Source organism: Motacilla alba, chromosome 27 (genome assembly GCF_015832195.1).
Source record: "Motacilla alba alba isolate MOTALB_02 chromosome 27, Motacilla_alba_V1.0_pri, whole genome shotgun sequence".
Lineage (NCBI taxonomy): Eukaryota > Metazoa > Chordata > Aves > Passeriformes > Motacillidae > Motacilla > Motacilla alba.
The window spans coordinates 5,054,832-5,071,804 of NC_052042.1; the positions used below are offsets into that span (position 1 = coordinate 5,054,832).

General features: G+C 63.1%; 3 protein-coding genes and 1 non-coding gene across 10 annotated transcripts; 3 read left to right on the forward strand and 1 right to left on the reverse strand.

Annotated features, from left to right (window-relative positions):
• Positions 1–131: 131 nt before the first annotated feature.
• Positions 132–1,482, forward strand: CISD3 (CDGSH iron sulfur domain 3). Its single transcript, XM_038163148.1, is given in 3 exon segments — positions 132–203; positions 205–360; positions 756–1,482. Coding segments are annotated over 3 exon segments (393 nt in total). The 5' UTR covers positions 132–146; the 3' UTR covers positions 936–1,482.
• A 1,051-nt stretch (positions 1,483–2,533) lies between these two features.
• Positions 2,534–9,515, reverse strand: PCGF2 (polycomb group ring finger 2). 7 transcript variants are annotated; one of them, XM_038163143.1, is made up of 10 exons: positions 9,461–9,515; positions 6,951–7,144; positions 6,649–6,745; positions 5,462–5,517; positions 4,956–5,006; positions 4,765–4,873; positions 4,243–4,291; positions 3,960–4,076; positions 3,650–3,730; positions 2,534–3,178 (listed from the first exon to the last, which is right to left on the reverse strand). In XM_038163143.1, exons 2-10 carry the CDS (start codon positions 7,060–7,062, stop codon positions 2,849–2,851), a joined length of 1,002 nt encoding a protein of 333 aa, XP_038019071.1. In that variant the 5' UTR covers positions 7,063–7,144; positions 9,461–9,515; the 3' UTR covers positions 2,534–2,848. The 7 variants fall into 7 exon arrangements, with proteins under 7 accessions (XP_038019071.1, XP_038019072.1, XP_038019074.1 ...); XM_038163144.1 differs by having other exon boundaries at positions 6,951–7,090; positions 9,461–9,513; XM_038163146.1 differs by lacking the exon at positions 9,461–9,515 and adding an exon at positions 9,036–9,223 and having other exon boundaries at positions 6,951–7,090.
• A 2,307-nt stretch (positions 9,516–11,822) lies between these two features.
• Positions 11,823–11,896, forward strand: TRNAN-GUU. The gene has a single exon. It is a non-coding gene; the product is annotated as a tRNA-Asn (tRNA).
• A 1,599-nt stretch (positions 11,897–13,495) lies between these two features.
• PSMB3 (proteasome 20S subunit beta 3) lies at positions 13,496–16,930 on the forward strand. Its single transcript, XM_038163149.1, has 6 exons — positions 13,496–13,678; positions 13,885–14,069; positions 14,586–14,693; positions 15,242–15,419; positions 15,724–15,818; positions 16,459–16,930. The coding sequence occupies exons 1-6, from the start codon at positions 13,511–13,513 to the stop codon at positions 16,505–16,507; spliced, it is 783 nt and encodes a 260-aa protein (XP_038019077.1). The 5' UTR covers positions 13,496–13,510; the 3' UTR covers positions 16,508–16,930.
• The last annotated feature ends 43 nt before the right edge of the window (positions 16,931–16,973 follow it).

The following is a 16,973-nucleotide window of genomic DNA, read 5'->3' on the forward strand; positions in this document are numbered from 1 at the left end:
AACGGCCCCGGTGCGCGGGGGAACGGCCCCGCACGGAGCAGCCGCGCTCCCGCCGAGCCCGCCCGGCTCTTCCGGCCGCGCCGGGAGGAGGAGGAGCCGCGGGGAAGGTCACCGGGAGCGGCACCGGGAGCGGCAGCACCGGGACCATGCTGCGGCCCAGACCGGCCGCGCTCGTTCCGCTGATGAGGGCGGCGGGGGGGCGGCCGCCGGTGCCGGGAGCCCTCGGGGGGGGCGCGGGTCCCGTCGCTCTGCTCCGCGCCCCCCCCGCAGCCGGTGATCGCCGCCAAGGAGCCGTTCCCGGTGGAGCTGCAGGCGGGGAAAACCTACGGCTGGTGCGCCTGCGGGCACAGCAAGCGCCAGGTCGGGCTGGGGGCCCGGGACAACCGGGGGTGCCGCGACAACCGGGGGGGCCAGGACAACCGGGGGGCCCGGGAGAACTGGGGTCCCGGCAGAACCGGGGGGCCCGGGAGAACCGGGGGGGGCAGGAGAACCGCGGTCCCGGGACAACCGGGGGGGCCGGGACAACCGGGGTCCCGGGAGCAGTGGGGGGGCCGGGAGAACTGGAGCCCCGGGAGAACCGGGGGGCCCGGGAGGGTCCGGGGGTTCCTGGGTCGGGGGTTCCGCCGTGGCTCCCGGGGGGCTCCGGGGGATCTGGGACTGGGAGCCCCCGGGGGGCTCTGGAGGGTCACGGTGGCCCCGGGGGAGCATCCGGCCGCCCCAAACCCCTCCTTGACGCCGTCCCCGTTTGTCCGCAGCCCTTCTGTGACGGTGCCCACAAGAAGGAGGCCCCGGGGCTGTCCCCGCTGCGCTTCACCCCTGCGCAAAGCGGCCCCGCGCTGCTCTGCGGCTGCAAACGCACCCGGAGCCCCCCGTACTGCGACGGCTCCCACCGCGGGGACGAGGTGCAGGCGGCGCCGCTGCCCCCCCGAGCCTGAGCGGGGCTCGGGGGCACCGGGAGTACTGGCAGCACCGGGAGCACCGGGATCCCCTTCCCGACCCCTGCGCAGCCACTCGGGGGGAAGAGAGGCTCCAAACCCCAATGAAATCCTAATTCCGGAGCACCGGGAGCCGCCCCGGCTGCAGGGATTCACCTGCCGACCCCAAATCGGCCCCTGGACAGTGGGATTGGTGGGAATGACCCCAAATCGGCAGGAGGCTGTGTGGGATCTGTGGGATTTGGGATGCAGAGGCCAGTGGGGTTTGGCAGGAGGCTGTGTGGGATCTGTGGGATTTGGGATGCAGAGGCCAGTGGGGTTTGGCAGGAGGCTCTGTGGGATCTGCGGGATCTCTCAGGAGGCTCTGGGCAGCTGCCCCTGTGCTGTTTGTTCTTTTCCAAAGCTGGACCCGAGGTTTGCAAAGGCTGAACCAAGGACAAGCCCTGGAGATTGGGATCGTTCCCAGGGATTGGGATTATTCTCAGGGATTGGGATCATTCCCAGGATTGGGATCATTCCCAGGACAATAAACGTGATCTGAACACACTGAGTGGTCTGGGATGTACTGAGAGGGAAACCCGACACCAAAACACCCCGAGCCCAAATCATGCCCCTGCAGTGTCCCCAGGCCGGGCAGTGGAAGGGCTGATTCCATTCAGGAATTGTTTCATTCCCTGCAGGATTCTGCTCCCTTCCCACGCTCGCCCCTCTCCGGAGCCTCCTGGCCAAAGGCGCCGAAATCTGATTTTTATTTTTATTTTCTTTTATTACAAATGCACCGTGAGGGCAGGAGGAGAGGCTGGGAAGGGCGAGACACCAAAAAAAAAAAAAAAATCAGGATCATGGGAAGCAGGGAGCAGCTCCATCCCAACCTTTGGGTGCCCCTAAATTTCCCTGGAGCCATCAGGACCTCGGAAAGAGAAAATATTCCGGGGGATTTGTGCTGCTACTACCAAGCTGGAGGAAAATACCCCCAAAACCCCCCAAATTTACTGTGCAGAAGGGCAGAGCCCACAGGGAAAGGAAAAAAATCCCCCCAAAAATGCCCAGGATGAGATCTGGGAACAGCTGGAGCTGCTGGAGCTGGCATCTCTGGGCTGGGGTGTGAAACCTGGAAAAAAACCCAAAGAAACCCCAAAAATGGGAAATGAAACCCCACAGCAGAGCCCGGGGAGGCTGAGGGGGGTTTTGGGTTCTGTGCTTGGCCCTCACCTGTGCGGCCACAGCCCCAGCGGGGAGGGAGGAGGAGGAGAGGGAAAAATCTCCGGGAAAAGCAGAAATGTGGGAATGTGGGAATTTGGGAACATGGGGATGTGGGAATTTGGGAATGTGGGAATTTATGAATTTGGGAATGTGGGAATTTGGGAATTTGGAGATGTGGCAGCTCCCAGCTCCAGGGGTGGGATGGGGAGAGGGGGGGCATGCAGCTTCCACGAGTCTAACCCAAACCTCAAGCCCCACAAAAAACCCCAAAACCAAACGAAAACCAAACAAAAAAACCAAACAAAACCAACCCAAAACACATTAAAAAATATCTGCCGCCATTTCTGCATCTTCTCCACATTTTTAAATTAGAAAATAATTCCGTAGAACTCTGCTCTGTCCCTATGTACACCCACATTTATAGAGGTCTGCAAGGGCTTTCAGGAATCCCTGGAGGGCTTTCAGGAATCCCTGGAGGGGTTTTAGGAATCCCTGGAGGATTTTTAGGAATCCCTGGGGGGTTTTGAGCATTCCTGGAGGGTCTGCAGGAGTTCCAGGAGGATTTTCAGCAGCCCCTGCAGGGTTTTTCGGAGTCCTTGGAGGATTTTCCAGAGTCCCAGGAGGGTTATCAGAGTCTCAGAAGGATTTTCTGGAGTCCCAGGATGATTTTCCAGAGTCCCAGGGGGGTTTTCAGCAGCCCCCGGAGGTTTTTAGCTCAGGGCCGAGCCCGCGCTGCCGTTCAGGGCGCTTTTGCGGCCGCGGGCGGGGGGCAGCGGGTGGCAGCTGGGTGGCAGCGGGTGGCAGCTGGGTGGCAGCGGGTGACAGTTCGCGGCGGAGCCATTGAGGGCGGGCCCGGGGGGGCCGTGGCCGGGGCCGGGCAGGGCGGGGGGCGATGCCAGCCCGGGGCTCTGCGCTTTGTCGCTGCCCGACTCGCACTCGGAGGCGCCGCTGGTGTTGGTGCCCTCGGAGGGCAGCGCCGGGCGCAGCTTGAGCCGCTTGCAGGAGGGCTGGACGCGGTACTTGAGTGCCAGGGGACCGCTCTGGGGACACGGGGCACGGCTGGCAGCGCGCGGGGACGCCGCGGGGACACCGGCACTGCCAGCACCGCGGGGGCACCGCGGGGGCAGCGCGGGGACACCGGCACTGCCACCCCCCAACCCCATCAGGGGCACCGCAGGGACACCGGCACTGCCACCTCCCATCCCATCAGGGACACCGTGGGGACACCGGCACTGCCACCGCCCACCGCCCCCCCCCCCCCCACCGGGGAGCGAACGCCCCTGTCAGGAAAATCCCCCCGCTCTGGGATTTGTGATGGGAAAAGCTCCCCCAGGACCAATTTCACCACTTTTCCCCGAGGATGGATTTTTCCAGGACAGATATTCCCTGGTTTATCCCTCCCCCAAAACAGATTTTCCCAGTATTCCCAGCACAGATATTCCCTGTTTCCCCAGGACAGGTTTTCCCAGTATTCCCAGCACAGCTTTTCCCGGTTTTCCCCGTTTCCTCACCCTCCTCCAGGGGTAGATGTAGGCGATGTCCATCAGGGTGTAATATTCCTTCAGGGGCTCGTCCTCGTACAGCACCTCCACCTGGAGACGGGAGAGGAGGGATCCAAACCCCGGGAAAGGAGGGATCCAAACCCAGGGAAAGGAGGGATCCAAACCCCGGGAAAGGAGGGATCCAAACCCCAGGAAAGGAAGGCTCCAGCCCCAACCATTCCTGAATGTTCCCGAACGTTCCCAACCATTCCTGAACATTCCGGAACATTCCCGACCGTTCCCAAACAAGCCTTCCGGAAGTTTCCGGGGCGCTGCTCACCCGGTACTTGCTGGGCACGTCCATCTTGTTGCGCAGGAACTTGGCCAGGTGCAGCACGGTCATGGCCGCGGGGCAGCGCAGGAACCGCAGCCCCGGGCTCGGCGGGCACGGCGGCGCCTGGGGAGGGACGGCTCTGGGGGACCCGGCCTTGGGGGGACCCGGCCTTGGGGGGAGCCGGGTTTGGGGTGTCCCGGGTTTGGGGTGTCCCCTGTGCCCCACAGGACCCCCCAAGGCAGCTGAGCACAGAGGGCTCTGTGCCAGCATGGTGCCACCCCTTGCTCACCTTGTCCTTGTCCAGGTCCCCGTTCTCCACGGCGCCTTTCTGCTCCTCCCTGCGGAGGGACACGGGACAGGGATTGGGGAAAGGGGGAGAGGGAAAAACCCCGGGAAGGGCCCACGGAGGGTGACATGGGGGACACCCAGGGCTTCACCCCGGCACATCTTGGGCATTGCCAGGGCTCTGGATCCCCCTGGATCCCTCTGGACTCCCCTGGATCCCTCTGGATCTCTCTGGAATGCTGCCCTAAGAGCCAGGGACATCCCCAAGGCCGCCAGCAGCAGAAGCAGGGATCACACAGTGGCAGGGTCTGAGATCACACTGGGATCAGGGATAGGGATCAGGGTGACAGGGCTGTGATCTGGGATCACGCTGGGATCAGGGATAGGGATCAGGGATGACAGGGCTGTGATCTGGGATCACGCTGGGATCCGGGATCAGGGATGGCACTGCTGGGATTCCAGATGGGGACAGGGAGCCGTAGCTGGTTCCAGGGCCCAGGGTGGCACCGGGAGCCCCGGGCCGTACCTGCAGTCCCGGTGGAACTCGATGGACAGACTGACGATCTCATCCTCGGGCCCCGCGCCCTGGTCCCGCTCGGCCACCTCGCCACGCTCCTCGTGCGAGCCCAGGGGAACTGCGGGACAGGGACACGGGCTGGGACACCGGGACACTGACAGTGTGGCACTGACACCGACCCTGTGACATGTGACACTCACCCTCAGCCACTGGGTACGCAGCGTAGAAATTGCGCCTCCTCTTCATCTCATCTGTGGGGACAGGGACAGGGACAGGGATGGGGACAGGGACAGGGATGGGGACAGGGATGGGGACAGGGACAGGGATGGGGACAGGGACAGGGACATGAGTGGGGACAGCATCACAGCTTGGGGAGTGACAGCAAGGGGACACCCCTAAATGCCCAGAGAATTCCCGTGGGAGCTGCAGCAGGAGATATCCCATAAATCCCGGGGTGGCACCCAATCCTGAGGTGTTTTGGGTCCCCACAGCCCAAATCCTGAACTTCTCCCCATTCCTGAGGCACTTGGAGCAAATCCACAGCTCCTGATCCCGGATTGTCCCAAAGTTTGGGATGGGTGCCTTGTCCATGTGTCCTGCTGTCCCTGTGGGAATGGGAAATCCCTGGGAAGATCCCGGGAATTCAGGGGGATGGGAGAGCGTTACAAACACCCCAAATTCCCAAATTCCCAATCCTTGGCTGCACCTTTGAAGAGCCCTGGGACCAGCTTGTACACGATGTCCTGGAGGGTTTTGTCTGACCTGGAGGCGGGAAACAGGAAAAGTGGGAGAAATCAGCGGGATTTGGGAGCAGTTTGTGCCTTGCACCTCGGGGCCTCTGCTTCCCCCAGCTCCCCTCCGGAAAATTCCCATCCCAAACCCCAAATCCCCAATTCTCCACCCAAAAGCCTCAAATCTCCAACCCTCCATCCCAAATCCCCAAATCCCCAGCTCCCCATCCCAAATCCCCACTTCCTCATCCCAAAGCCTCAAATCTCCAAGTTTTTCCAGGTTTTTCCCTGCTTTCCCAGTTTTCTCCAGTTTTTCCAACATTTTTCCCCACATTGGGACCACATGGAGGTGCCAGCACCCCCAGGGCTCGGGGACAGCAGTGGCTCCGTCCCCGCAGGCAGAGCTGGAGACTCGGGAGGAGCCTGGGAGTGTAAATATTTCAAAGCGAGCCAGAAAACACGGGAAAAAACGGGAAAAAAGGGCGGCAAAAAGTGTTACTACAGAAACAGGGAAAGGTGAAAAAAAACCCGGGATGGAAACGTGCTGGGCATGGATCGGAGCCGGGCGTGGTTTCCATGGCAACCGATTTCACAGCTGGGATGGATTTCCCTGGAGCTGGAGTTGCACACGGGCACCGTGTCACCTGTGGGGACCTGGCAGTGCCACCAGGGCCACCCCTGGGACACGGGATGGATAGATGGAGGGATAGATGGATGGATGGATGGATGGATGGATGGATGGATGGATGGATGGATGGATGGATGGATGGATGGATGGATGGGCCGATGGGCTCCAGGACCTGCAGCAATGGTCACAGGGCACCCGTCCCACCATCTTCCCGCTGCCACACAGATGTCCCCAAGTGCTGTTCCCTCTGTGGTGGCATCTCCCCCTCCCACCTGGAGAGCTCCTCAAATGCCCTCTGCTGCAGGATTTAGGGTCAGGAACAGAGCTGGGCAATGCAGGGCTGGGACACCAGTGGGACTGGGATGGAGCTGCTCCTGCCCCAGGGTCTCCCTGCTCCAGGTGCTTGGGGCTGTTCCCTGGAGCAGGGACAGGGCATGAGGGGCCCCCCAAGCCCCCCGAGCCGGCCCAGAGGAGCCCCCTGAGCCCCCCCAGAGGAGCCCCCCCAGAGGAGCCCCCCGAGCCCCCCAGGCTCACCGGATGCTGAGCAGGGGCCGGGTTTTGTGCACCTGCACGTCACACATGGGGCAGTACTTGTTGGTCTCCAGGTAGCGAACGATGCAGGTTTTACAGACTGTGGGGACACAGGGACCCTCTGTGAGCGGGGGGACAAGGGGACAGAGCCCCTGGGACCCCCGCACCAGCTTGGGGACAAGACCCCTGCCCAGCGCAGCCCCCCGCAGCTCCACGGGGCCTGGCACAGGGTGGGCACGGTGGGAGGGGTCACCGGGGGGTTTTGGGACACCCAGGGGACCCCTGGGGACACGCGGGACACTCACAGGAGTGCAGGCACTCCACGATGGTGGTGGCGTCGATGAAGTAGCCGCCGCACAGGGCGCACATCAGGTGTGGGTTCAGCTCCGTGATCTTTATCCGGGTGGTCCTGTGCATCTTGGAGCTGCCCCAGGGCGGACCCTCCCTGCGGGAAACCCCCGCGGTCCCCTCAGAGCGCGGATGGCACCTGCAGGGACCGCTGGAGGGGACACGGTGGGGACTGTCACTTGTCACTCCCGGCCCTGCAGCCACCCCTCTCCCCTGCCACCCCCGGCTCCAGGAGCTGCCCAGCCCCCTCTGCCTCACCCCTGGGGGTCCCTGGGTGTCCCCAAGTGGGTCCCCAACACGCCGGGACACCTCCGAGCAGAGACAAATCCCCCCTGTCAGCAGACCCCCACCTGTGGCTGTGCACACACACCCCAAAAAAAGTGCATTTTGGGTTGGACCCAGGGAAAAGGCACCTCCACCACAATTCCATGGGGTTTCCTACAGAAAACCCCCCAGGCCGGTGTCGGCCACCTCCCGCGGGCAGGGACAGCCAGCGGGGCCCGGTGGGCACGGCGGGCGCGCGTGACACCGGGAGCACCGGCGCTTCCCCGGTTCCAGCGGGATCGCCGCTGTTTCCGTGGCAACCCCGACACTCGGAGAGCGGCCGGGATACTGTCACCGCCACCCGAGGCCAGGCGACAGGCGACGAGGAGCCCCGGGGTCACGGAGATGAGCGGGGCACGGCGGCGGCCCCGCACGGCGGCGGGGACACACGTGTGACAGACGGGGACACAGACAGGGACACACAGCGACACACGTGTGACACGCAGGGACACAGAGTGACACCCAGGGACGCGTACGGGCTACAGAACACCCGCACCAAGGGTGGGGACACTGCTGGGATGTTTCAGGGACAGGATGTCACTGGGACCGGGATTGGGATGCCAAAGGGACAGGGACACCACTGGGACTGGGATGGAGGTGCCACAGGGATGGGGACATCGCTGGGACCGGGATGGGGACACCACAGGGATGGGGACATCGCTGGGAGCGGGATGGGGACACCGCTGCGCTGGAGGGGCAGCAGCCAAGGGGGCTCAGGAGCCCCGGGGGGGTTGGGGAGCCCCAGACCCCCCTCCCAGCCCAGCGCCCTCCCCCGGGCGCTGCCCCAGGCCCAGGGGAGGGAGGGGGGCCCTGCCAGCCCCTCCCCGTGTCGGGGGTCCCGCGGTGCCCTGTCCCCGTCCCCCCCGCGCGGGACCGGGCAGCCCCGCCGGGCACCGGGGAGCCAGGGCTGCGTTTTGGGGAGGATTCCGCCGCTTTCGGGGCTCGCAGCCGCCGATGGCGGCCCCAGGGGCTCGGCGGGAGGGGGGAGCCAGAGCCACCGGCGCGAACCGGTTCTAATAACCCGGGCGACATCGGCAGCGGCTTCCCGCGCCGGGGAGAGGGGGAACAAATCCCCGGCCCCCCGAGCCCCCCGGAACCCCGGCCCCGCCGTAGCCCCCGGGCCGTCCGGTCCCGCCGGTGGCTCCCGCACCCCCGGCCGAGAATTTCGGGCTCTTTTGTCTCCGTGGGCGGTGGCCCGGCGCGGTGCCCCCCTCCTCGGAGCCCCCCGGGCCGGGCACGGGCGGGGAAGGGCGTTTCAAAGTCACCGCCAACTCGCCCCCCCCCCCCCCCCCCGCGGGACCCCCAGCGGCGGCGGCGAGCGCGGGGCTCGGGAAATGCCCCCGGACGGCTCCCCCGGCACGGCCCGGGCCTCGCACGGCGCCCACGGGGCCCGGGGCGCCGGGAACGCAAGGGGACAGCGTCGGGAACGCGAGGGGACAGCCCCGGAGCGCGGCCCCGCCACCCCCGGCAGCTCCCGCCGGGACCCCCCGGCCGCCCCCGGCGTGGGGGACGCGGCACCGGAGCTGCGGGGACGGGGAGGGAGCCCCGCTGGACACGAGCGACCACCAAGCGTGCGGGGACAAGGACACGCGCACGCGGCACCGGGAGCGGCGGCGGGACGGGACCGAGGGGCGTGACAGCCGGGGGACACACGGACACGGGGAACACACGGACACACACGGGGGACACACGGACACGGGGGACACACGGACACATACGGGGGTCACACGGACACGGGGGGGACACGGACACCGGGGCGGCCTCGGCCCCGCGCTGTGCCCTGGGGTGCCCGGCCGCGCCCCCGGCAGCTCCCGCCGCCTCCGGGGCCGCCCGGGCGCGGTGGGGCCGGGGGTGGGGCGGCCCCGGTGGCCCCGGGGCGTCCCCGTTGTGCTCGGGGCCGGCTGTCAGCACGGCCCGGCCCCTCCGCCCGCCCCGGGGGGGTCCCGGCGCGCCGGGCGCGGTGCGGGGGCGCGGCGGGGCCCCCCGGCGCTGCGGGGGCTCCGCGGGCGCTGCCGGTGCGGCCGGGGGGGTCCCGGGGCACCGGGCGGGGGCGGCGGCGCCCATCGCCATCTTGGGGGCCGGCGGGACGGGGGGGCCGCGGCGGGGCCCGGGCCGGGGGGGGACACCGGGGCCGCGTCCCTACCTGGTGGCGGCGGCAGCGGCGGCCCCGCGGCCGCCCCTCCGCTCCCGCGGCTCGGCTCGGCTCGGCTCGGGCGGCGCTGCGGCCGCGGCCCTTTTTTATTTTTTTTTTCCCTCCACTCTCTCTCCCTTTTTTTTTTTTTTTTCTCCTTCTTTTTTTTTTTTTTCCTCCTTCCTCCTCTTTTTTATTATTTTTTCCTCTTTTTATTTTATTTTATTTTATTTTATTTTATTTTTTCCCACCTCCAGCCGCCGCCAGGCCCCGCCCGCCTCACGTGACCTCATTCCTTTGGGGGGCTGCGGAGGAGGGGAGCGAGGGGCCGAGGTTGGGGGGACCCCCGGAACCCCCAGCCCCGGTGATCGCGGAGACCCCCGGGGGGAGAAACGAGAGAGCCCCAAAAACCGCTGGAATGGCCCCAAAATGCGGTGCCCGGGGGAAGCTCCAGGCGCGGTGTCCCCCCGACTTGGGGACCCCGTTTTGGCCCCAAATTGTGACCCGGGACAAGCGAGACCCTCGGGGGAAGGAAAGGGAAGAGGGGGAAAAAAGGAAGAAAAAAAAAAAAATAAAAGGAATTTCAAGAGGGAAAATGGAAAATTGGAGAGGGGGGGATTAAAAAAAAAGGGAAAAATAGGAAAAATAGGGGGGAAATGAAAGAAAAAAAAGGAAAAGGGAAAATGAGAGAGGGGAAGGGAGGAAATAAAAGAAAGGGAGGAAAAACAGAGGGAGATTAGAGAAAAGGAAAAAATGGAAAAGAAGGAGGGAAAAAGAAGAAAAGCAGAGGGAAATTAGAAACATGGGGGAAATGGACAAGAAGGGGGGAAAAGGAAGGTGAAAAACCAAGGAAAATAACAATTAGGGAAAGTAAGGGAGAACGGGAAAATCAGGGGGAAAGGAAGGAAAAAAGGAAAGTAAGAAAAAATGGAGGGAAATAAGAGATGGAAAGATGGAGAGAAAGATGGAAAACGACGAGGGGAAGGAAGGGAAGAAAACCGGGAAGATGAGAGAAAAAATAAATAAAATGGAAAAGGAAGAAAAAAGAGCAGGAGAAAAGGAAAGGAAGAAAGAGAGAGGAACAGGAAGGGGAGAGAGAAAAAAGGCAGGAAAAGAGAAGAGTGAAAAAAAAAAAAAAAAAAAAAAAAAAGGAAAAGCCGGGAAGGAAATAAAGGAGGGGGAAAGGGGCAGGAGGAGGAGCGAGCGCGGCTCCCGCACGCCCGGGGTTACCGGCGCTCCCGCCCCGCCCGCCGCCGGCGCTCGCAGCCCGGGCCCGTCCCGGCGGCCCCGTGCCCGGGGTTTCCTGGTGAGCCGCTGTCCGTGCCTCTGTCTCGGTTCCCGGGACGGCGGGGCCGGTGCCTGCCGGAGCCGGAGCCGGTCTCAGTGCTCGGTCGCCCCGGTTCCGGTGTCCCGGTGCTGGCTCCGGTCGGTGCCGGTGTCGCGTGTCCCTGTGCTTGGGGCCGGTGTCCGGTGTCCTGTCCCCGTTCCCTATTCCCGCTGTCCTGTTCCCGGTATCCTATCCCCGTATCCCGTTCCCGGTGTCCCGTTCCCATTCCCGGTCTCCCATTCCCCGTATCCTGTTCCCGCTCTCGTTCCTGGTGTCCCGGTCCCTTTCCCGGTATTCCCGCTGTCCCGTTCCTATTCCTGGTGTCCCGTTCCCATTCCCGGTATTCCGTTTCCGTTCCCGGTGTCCCGGTATTCCCGGTATTCCTAGTGTCCCATTCCCGGTGTCCCGGTATTCCCGGTGTCTCATTCCCAGTATTCCCAGTATTCCCGGTATTGCCGGTGTCTCATTCCCGGTATTCCCGGTATTGCCGTTGTCTCATTCCCGGTATTCCCGGTGTCTCATTCCCAGTATTCCCGGTATTCCCGGTGTCTCATTCCCGGTATTCCCGGTATTTCCGGTGTCGCTGGTGTCTCATGCCCAGTATTCCCGGTGTCCCGGTATTCCCGGTGTCCCATTCCCAGTATTCCCGGTGTCTCATTCCCGGTATTCCCAGTATTCCCGGTGTCCTCGGTATTCCCGGTGTCTCATTCCCGGTATTCCCAGTATTCCCGGTGTCCCGGTGTCTCATGCCCGGTATTCCCAGTATTCCCGGTATTCCCGGTATGGCCGGTGTCCCGGTATTGCCGGTGTCTCATTCCCGGTATTCCCAGTATTCCCGGTATTCCCGGTGTTCCCGGTGTCTCATTCCTGGTATTCCTGGTATTCCCGGTGTCCCGGTATTGCCGGTATCTCATTCCTGGTATTCCCGATGTCTCATTCCCGGTGTTCCCGGTGTCTCATTCCCGGTATTCCCAGTATTCCCGGTATTCCCGGTGTCCCGCTCCGTCCCCACCCCGAGTACGGCTGGCGCGGGGCGCTGGCAGCGCGGTCTCTGTGGCGCAATCGGTTAGCGCGTTCGGCTGTTAACCGAAAGGTTGGTGGTTCGAGCCCACCCAGGGACGGGGCCGCTCTTTTGCCGCCGCCGCTCCTCGTCCCTTTTTTCCCGGTGCCAGCCCCGGCGAGCGGCCCGGGATGGACGGAACCGGACCCGGAGAACGTTCCGGAGGCAGTGATCCGCTCCCGGGGCTCCCTCCGGGCTGGAGAAGCAGCTCCCGGTGTCCCCAGGCCGCCCCCGCTCTGCTCCCTCGAGGGCGTTCGGAGATATTAAAATCGCGCCCCAATTCCCGTTTCCATCCAAATCCCGCATTTTGCCCCAAAATTCAGCTGAAGGGGCCCCCGAGGCTGCCAGAGCGAGCGTCCCCTCCCTGAAAACTCCTGCAAATTCCCTTCCTCTTCCCTGAGATGATGGAATTCCTGAAAGGCCGGAATTCCCGAGCTGCCGGAATTCCTGAAAGGCCGGAATTCCCGAGCTGCCGGAATTCCCAAAAGGCCGGAATTCCCGAACCGCTGGAATTCCCAAAAGGCCGGAACTGCCGTTCCACCCCGGGCTCGAGGCCGCGCTGGATCCATCCCGGGGATCCCCCCCGGCTCTGCTCCCGCCGGGCTCCGGCTCCTGCCAGGAACCTTCTGCGTCGGAAAACCCCTCAGGAATGCACTTTGACAACGGGATTTGAAGACAGGGTTTAAAGATAGGGTTTAAAACAGGGTTTAAGACAGGGTTTAAACTCGGGGTTGAAATGGGGTTTAACACCCGGCACGGGCCGGGCTCTGCCCGCGCCCCAGAGTGACCCCAACCCCCCACTCTGTGCCGGCGCTTCCCGAGGACATTTTTGGGAGAATCCCCTTTGGATCGGCGAGCTCGGGGCTGTGTCCCACCCCCGGAGATCCAGCTGTGCCCCCTGGATCCAGCTGTGCCCCCCCGGATCCAGCTGTGCCCCCATTTACTCAGCCCGGCCCCGATCCAGCTGTGCCCCCATTTCTCCAGCTGCTCCCCCTTTTCCCTGCTGCTCCCACATTGCTCCAGCCATTCCCATTTTCCCAGCCGTTCCCATTTTCCAGCTTCTTCCCCATTTTTCCAGCTTTCCCCCATTTTTCCAGTTTTCCCCCCATTTTTCCAGCTGTTCCCATTTTCCCAGCTGTTCCCCCCATTTTCCAGCTGTTCCCATTTTTCCAGATGTTCCCATTTTCCCAGTTTTTCCCCATTTTTCCAGCTTTCCCCCCATTTTCCAGTTTTCCCCCCATTTTCCCAGCTTTTTCCCCCATTTTTCCAGCTGTTCCAATTTTTCCAGTTTTTTTCCCATTTTCCCAGTTTTTCCCCCATTTCCCCAGTTTTCCCCCATTTTCCCAGCTTTTCCCATTTTTCCAGCCGTCCCCATTTTTCCAGTTTTTCCCATTTCCAGCTGTTCCCATTTTCCAGCCGTTCCCATTTCCAGCTGTTTCCCCCCCGCACTCCCGTCATGCCTCGCGCGCTCACTGTGACTCGTCACTTTCCCGCCCCGCCCACCCTCCCCTGCCTCAGCCAATCACTGCGCGCGCCCCGGCGGCTCCCGCCAATCCCCAGCAGCGCTCCTGCTCCAGGCGCCGGCGGCGACCAATGGCGAGCGCGGAAGGCGAAACCTCCGGCAGCGGCCACCAATGGGAGGCGGTGAGGGTGGGACCAGCGGTGGTCGCAGCCAATGGGAAGCGGTGGGAGCGGGACAGGCGGTGTCAGTGACCAATGGGGAGCGCTGGGGGCGGGAGCGGCGGCGGCGCGGCGGGGCCGGAGCGGCGGCGGCGGAGCGCGGGCCGGGAGCGGAGCGGTGACACAGCGGCGACCGAGCGGCGACCGAACAGCCGCAGCCATGGTGAGAGCCGGGACGGCACCGCCGAGGGGAGGCCTTGGGGAGCGGCCGGGGCTGAATCCCAGCGCGGGGCGGCGGTACCGGGCGTGCCCCGAGGCCGCTCCGCGAGGGGAGGCCCTGGGGAGCGGCGGGGCTGAATCCCAGGGCGGGGCGGCGGTACCGGGGCACCCCGGCGCCGCTCCGGTGTCGCTGAGCCGCCGCTCTTGCAGTCCATCATGTCCTACAACGGCGGGGCCGTCATGGCCATGCGGGGCCGCGGCTGCGTGGCCATCGCCGCGGACCGGCGCTTCGGCGTGCAGGCGCAGACCGTGACCACCGACTTCCAGAAGATTTTCCCCATGGGCCAGAGGCTCTACATCGGCCTGGCCGGGCTGGCCACGGACGTGCAGACCGTGTGAGTGAGGGCCCGGCGCGGGCGGGGGATGTGGGGCGGTGGCCGCTGGGAAGGAGCGGCGCCGCTGCCGCCGGGCCCGGCTCTGCTGCTGGGAGAGGGTCGGGAGTGAAGCGGCCTGATGTGGTTTGGGATCACATCGCTGCTGGAGCTGGGATCTCGCTGCTTGAATTGGAATTTCACTGCTAGAGTTGAGATTTCACTGCTAAAATGCAACTTGCGCTGCTGAAATTGAACTTCGACTGCTAAAATTGAATTCTTACTGGTAAAATGCAGCTTTTACTACTAAAATTCACCTTTCACTACTAAAATTCACCTTTCACTGCTAAAATTCAACTTTAACTCCTGAAGCTGAACTCTCACTGCTAAAATTCAGCTTTCACCCCTGAAATTCCACTTCTGCTCACACGGTTTCAGCTGGGCTGCGTGTGCAGCCCTCGGGCTGCTGTCGGTCCAGGCCGGGCTGAGGGGAGCTGCCGGGCCCTGCGGTGCTCTAAGCCCAGCTCTGATCTCTTGCAGGGCCCAGAGGCTGAAGTTTAGGCTGAACCTCTACGAGCTGAAGGAAGGGAGGCAGATCAAGCCCCAGACCTTCATGAGCATGGTGTCCAACCTGCTCTACGAGCGGAGGTAAAACTGCAGAAATTTCTGTGTGCTGCCAGGGAGGGCTGAGCGTGCTGGGGTGGCCAGAGGAGTCTGGATCATTTCCTGCTGTCACCACCCCCTCCCTGAGCAGATTTTTGTTCTCTTGGGGTGACGTTTGCTCCCCAAATTGTCTCAAACAGAATCAGCAGTCAAAGCAGAACGAACTCCTGCTGCTTCAGGGCGGTCTGCTGTGCCAAAACCATGGCAGGGCTCTCCCTGAAGGGAGCTGTGGGATGGATTCTGTGCCTGGAAAACATTTCTGAGGGATGTGGGACTGCATCAGGGCTCGGAATGGGGCCAGCTGTGGGGACTGGGCCAGGAGGAGGGAATGGCTGGGTTGGAAATTCAGGGAAGGGAGGGTGAGCTCTGGGAATGGTCACGACCCCAGAGCTGCCAGAGCTCCAAGAGCATTCAGACACCGCTGCCGGGCACAGGCTGGGATTTTGGGGATTGTCCTGGGCTGGGATGTCCCTGTGGTCCCTCCGGGGCTGTCCCTGTCCCCAGGGCTGTGCTGAGCCCAGCTGTGTCCCCAGGTTTGGTCCCTACTACACGGAGCCAGTGATCGCGGGGCTGGACCCGCTCAGCCACGAGCCCTTCATCTGCTCGCTGGACCTCATCGGCTGCCCCATGGTCACCGACGACTTCGTGGTCAGCGGCACCTGCTCCGAGCAGATGTACGGGATGTGCGAGTCCCTGTGGGAGCCCGACATGGTCAGTGGGGCTGGGACCTCCTGGGACAGCCTGGGATCTTCTGGGGTCATCAGGGATAGCCTGGGGTTACCTGGGATCCCCTACTTGGGATCTCCTGGGGTCACCTGGGATCTCCTGGGATCCGTGGATTCTGGAGTTCTCCCTCCCGTGCTCGCTGGAGTCGCTGAGCTGGGAAGGGGCTTCATTCCAGTTGTGCCTTCCACAGCCTGAGAGGGGAAGCTGGCAGGGTTTTGGGTGGTTTGGGGGAATTTTTCGGGGGATCTGCAGCCCGGGTGAAGCCCTGTGCTCCCCCTGTGTGCCCCAGGAGCCAGAGCACCTCTTCGAGACCATCTCGCAGGCCATGCTCAACGCCGTGGACAGAGACGCCATCTCCGGGATGGGCGTGGTGGTGCACGTCATGTGAGTGCCGGGAGCCCGGGGCTGGGCACCGCCTGCCCTTCCTTCCCTCGGGGCTCCCCAAATCCAGGGGCTGGGCACTGCCTGCCCTTCCTTCCCTCGGGGCTCCCCAAATCCAGGGGCTGGGCACCGCCTGCCCTTCCCCTCCTCAGCCAGGCTCTGTCCCTTCCCAGGGTTTGATTTTGCTGGTGCAGTTCCTTGCTGGAACCAAGAAATTACTCCTGGAGTTTGAGTCCCTCTGCTCAATTCCCTGGCTGTATTCCTGTGGGATTGAGGATGCAATCCTGGAATTTTGAGTCCTGCTGCTCAGGGATTCCGAGGCTGCATTCCCAGTGGAATGAGGAGCTGTGTCCCCCATGGATGCAGCATTAACTCCCAGCATTCCCAGGGGAATGAGGAGCTGTGTCCCCATGGATGCAGCATTAACCCAACTCCCACCTCTGTCACCAGCTGCCTTTGGAAGATCCCATTTTGCCCCTGCAGCACCCCAAGCCTGGGAGCTCCCCCAATGAAGGGTCTATTTATTGTCACAACCTCCTGAGGTCCTGCACCTGCACCTGGGACTTCCCAAGGCAGGATGAGCTCTAGGAAGGGTTTAAACCTGGGTTTAGCAGTAAATAAAATCCTCTTTTTCTCCCTCCAGAGAGAAAGACAAGATCACCACCAGGACCCTGAAGGCTCGCATGGATTAGCCCAGCCCAGCTGCTCTGTGCCCCTCGGGACTTTTTAAAATAAAACTCTGCCCTGAACTTCCCTTTTGGTGCCTCTGAGCAGGGTCAGGGTGTCACCCTGGCTGCCAGGACACAGCGGTGACCCAGGGCTGTCACCCTTCATCCAGTCCATCCCTCCAGCACCTCCCAAACTGGGGTGGAAATACAAATTATCCCAAGCAAGCAGAGGGAAAACCTAACCCTGAGGAGACACGGAGGGCAGTGCTGAGCACAGGGGCTGGAGAATTCCCACCCTGAGGGCTGAGTTCCCACCCCTGGAGCCTCAGGAGGAGGTCTGAGGTGGCAGCAGAGCTTCCCTTCCCCCTGAACTGCATGGGGCGGCTTTTCCTGCCAGGCCTGGTTGTTCTGGCAGCCAGCACTGGGTAAAATCTCATTTAAAGAGGCTTCTGCTGGTGTGGTTTGTGGAATCATGGAATCGTTGGGGTGG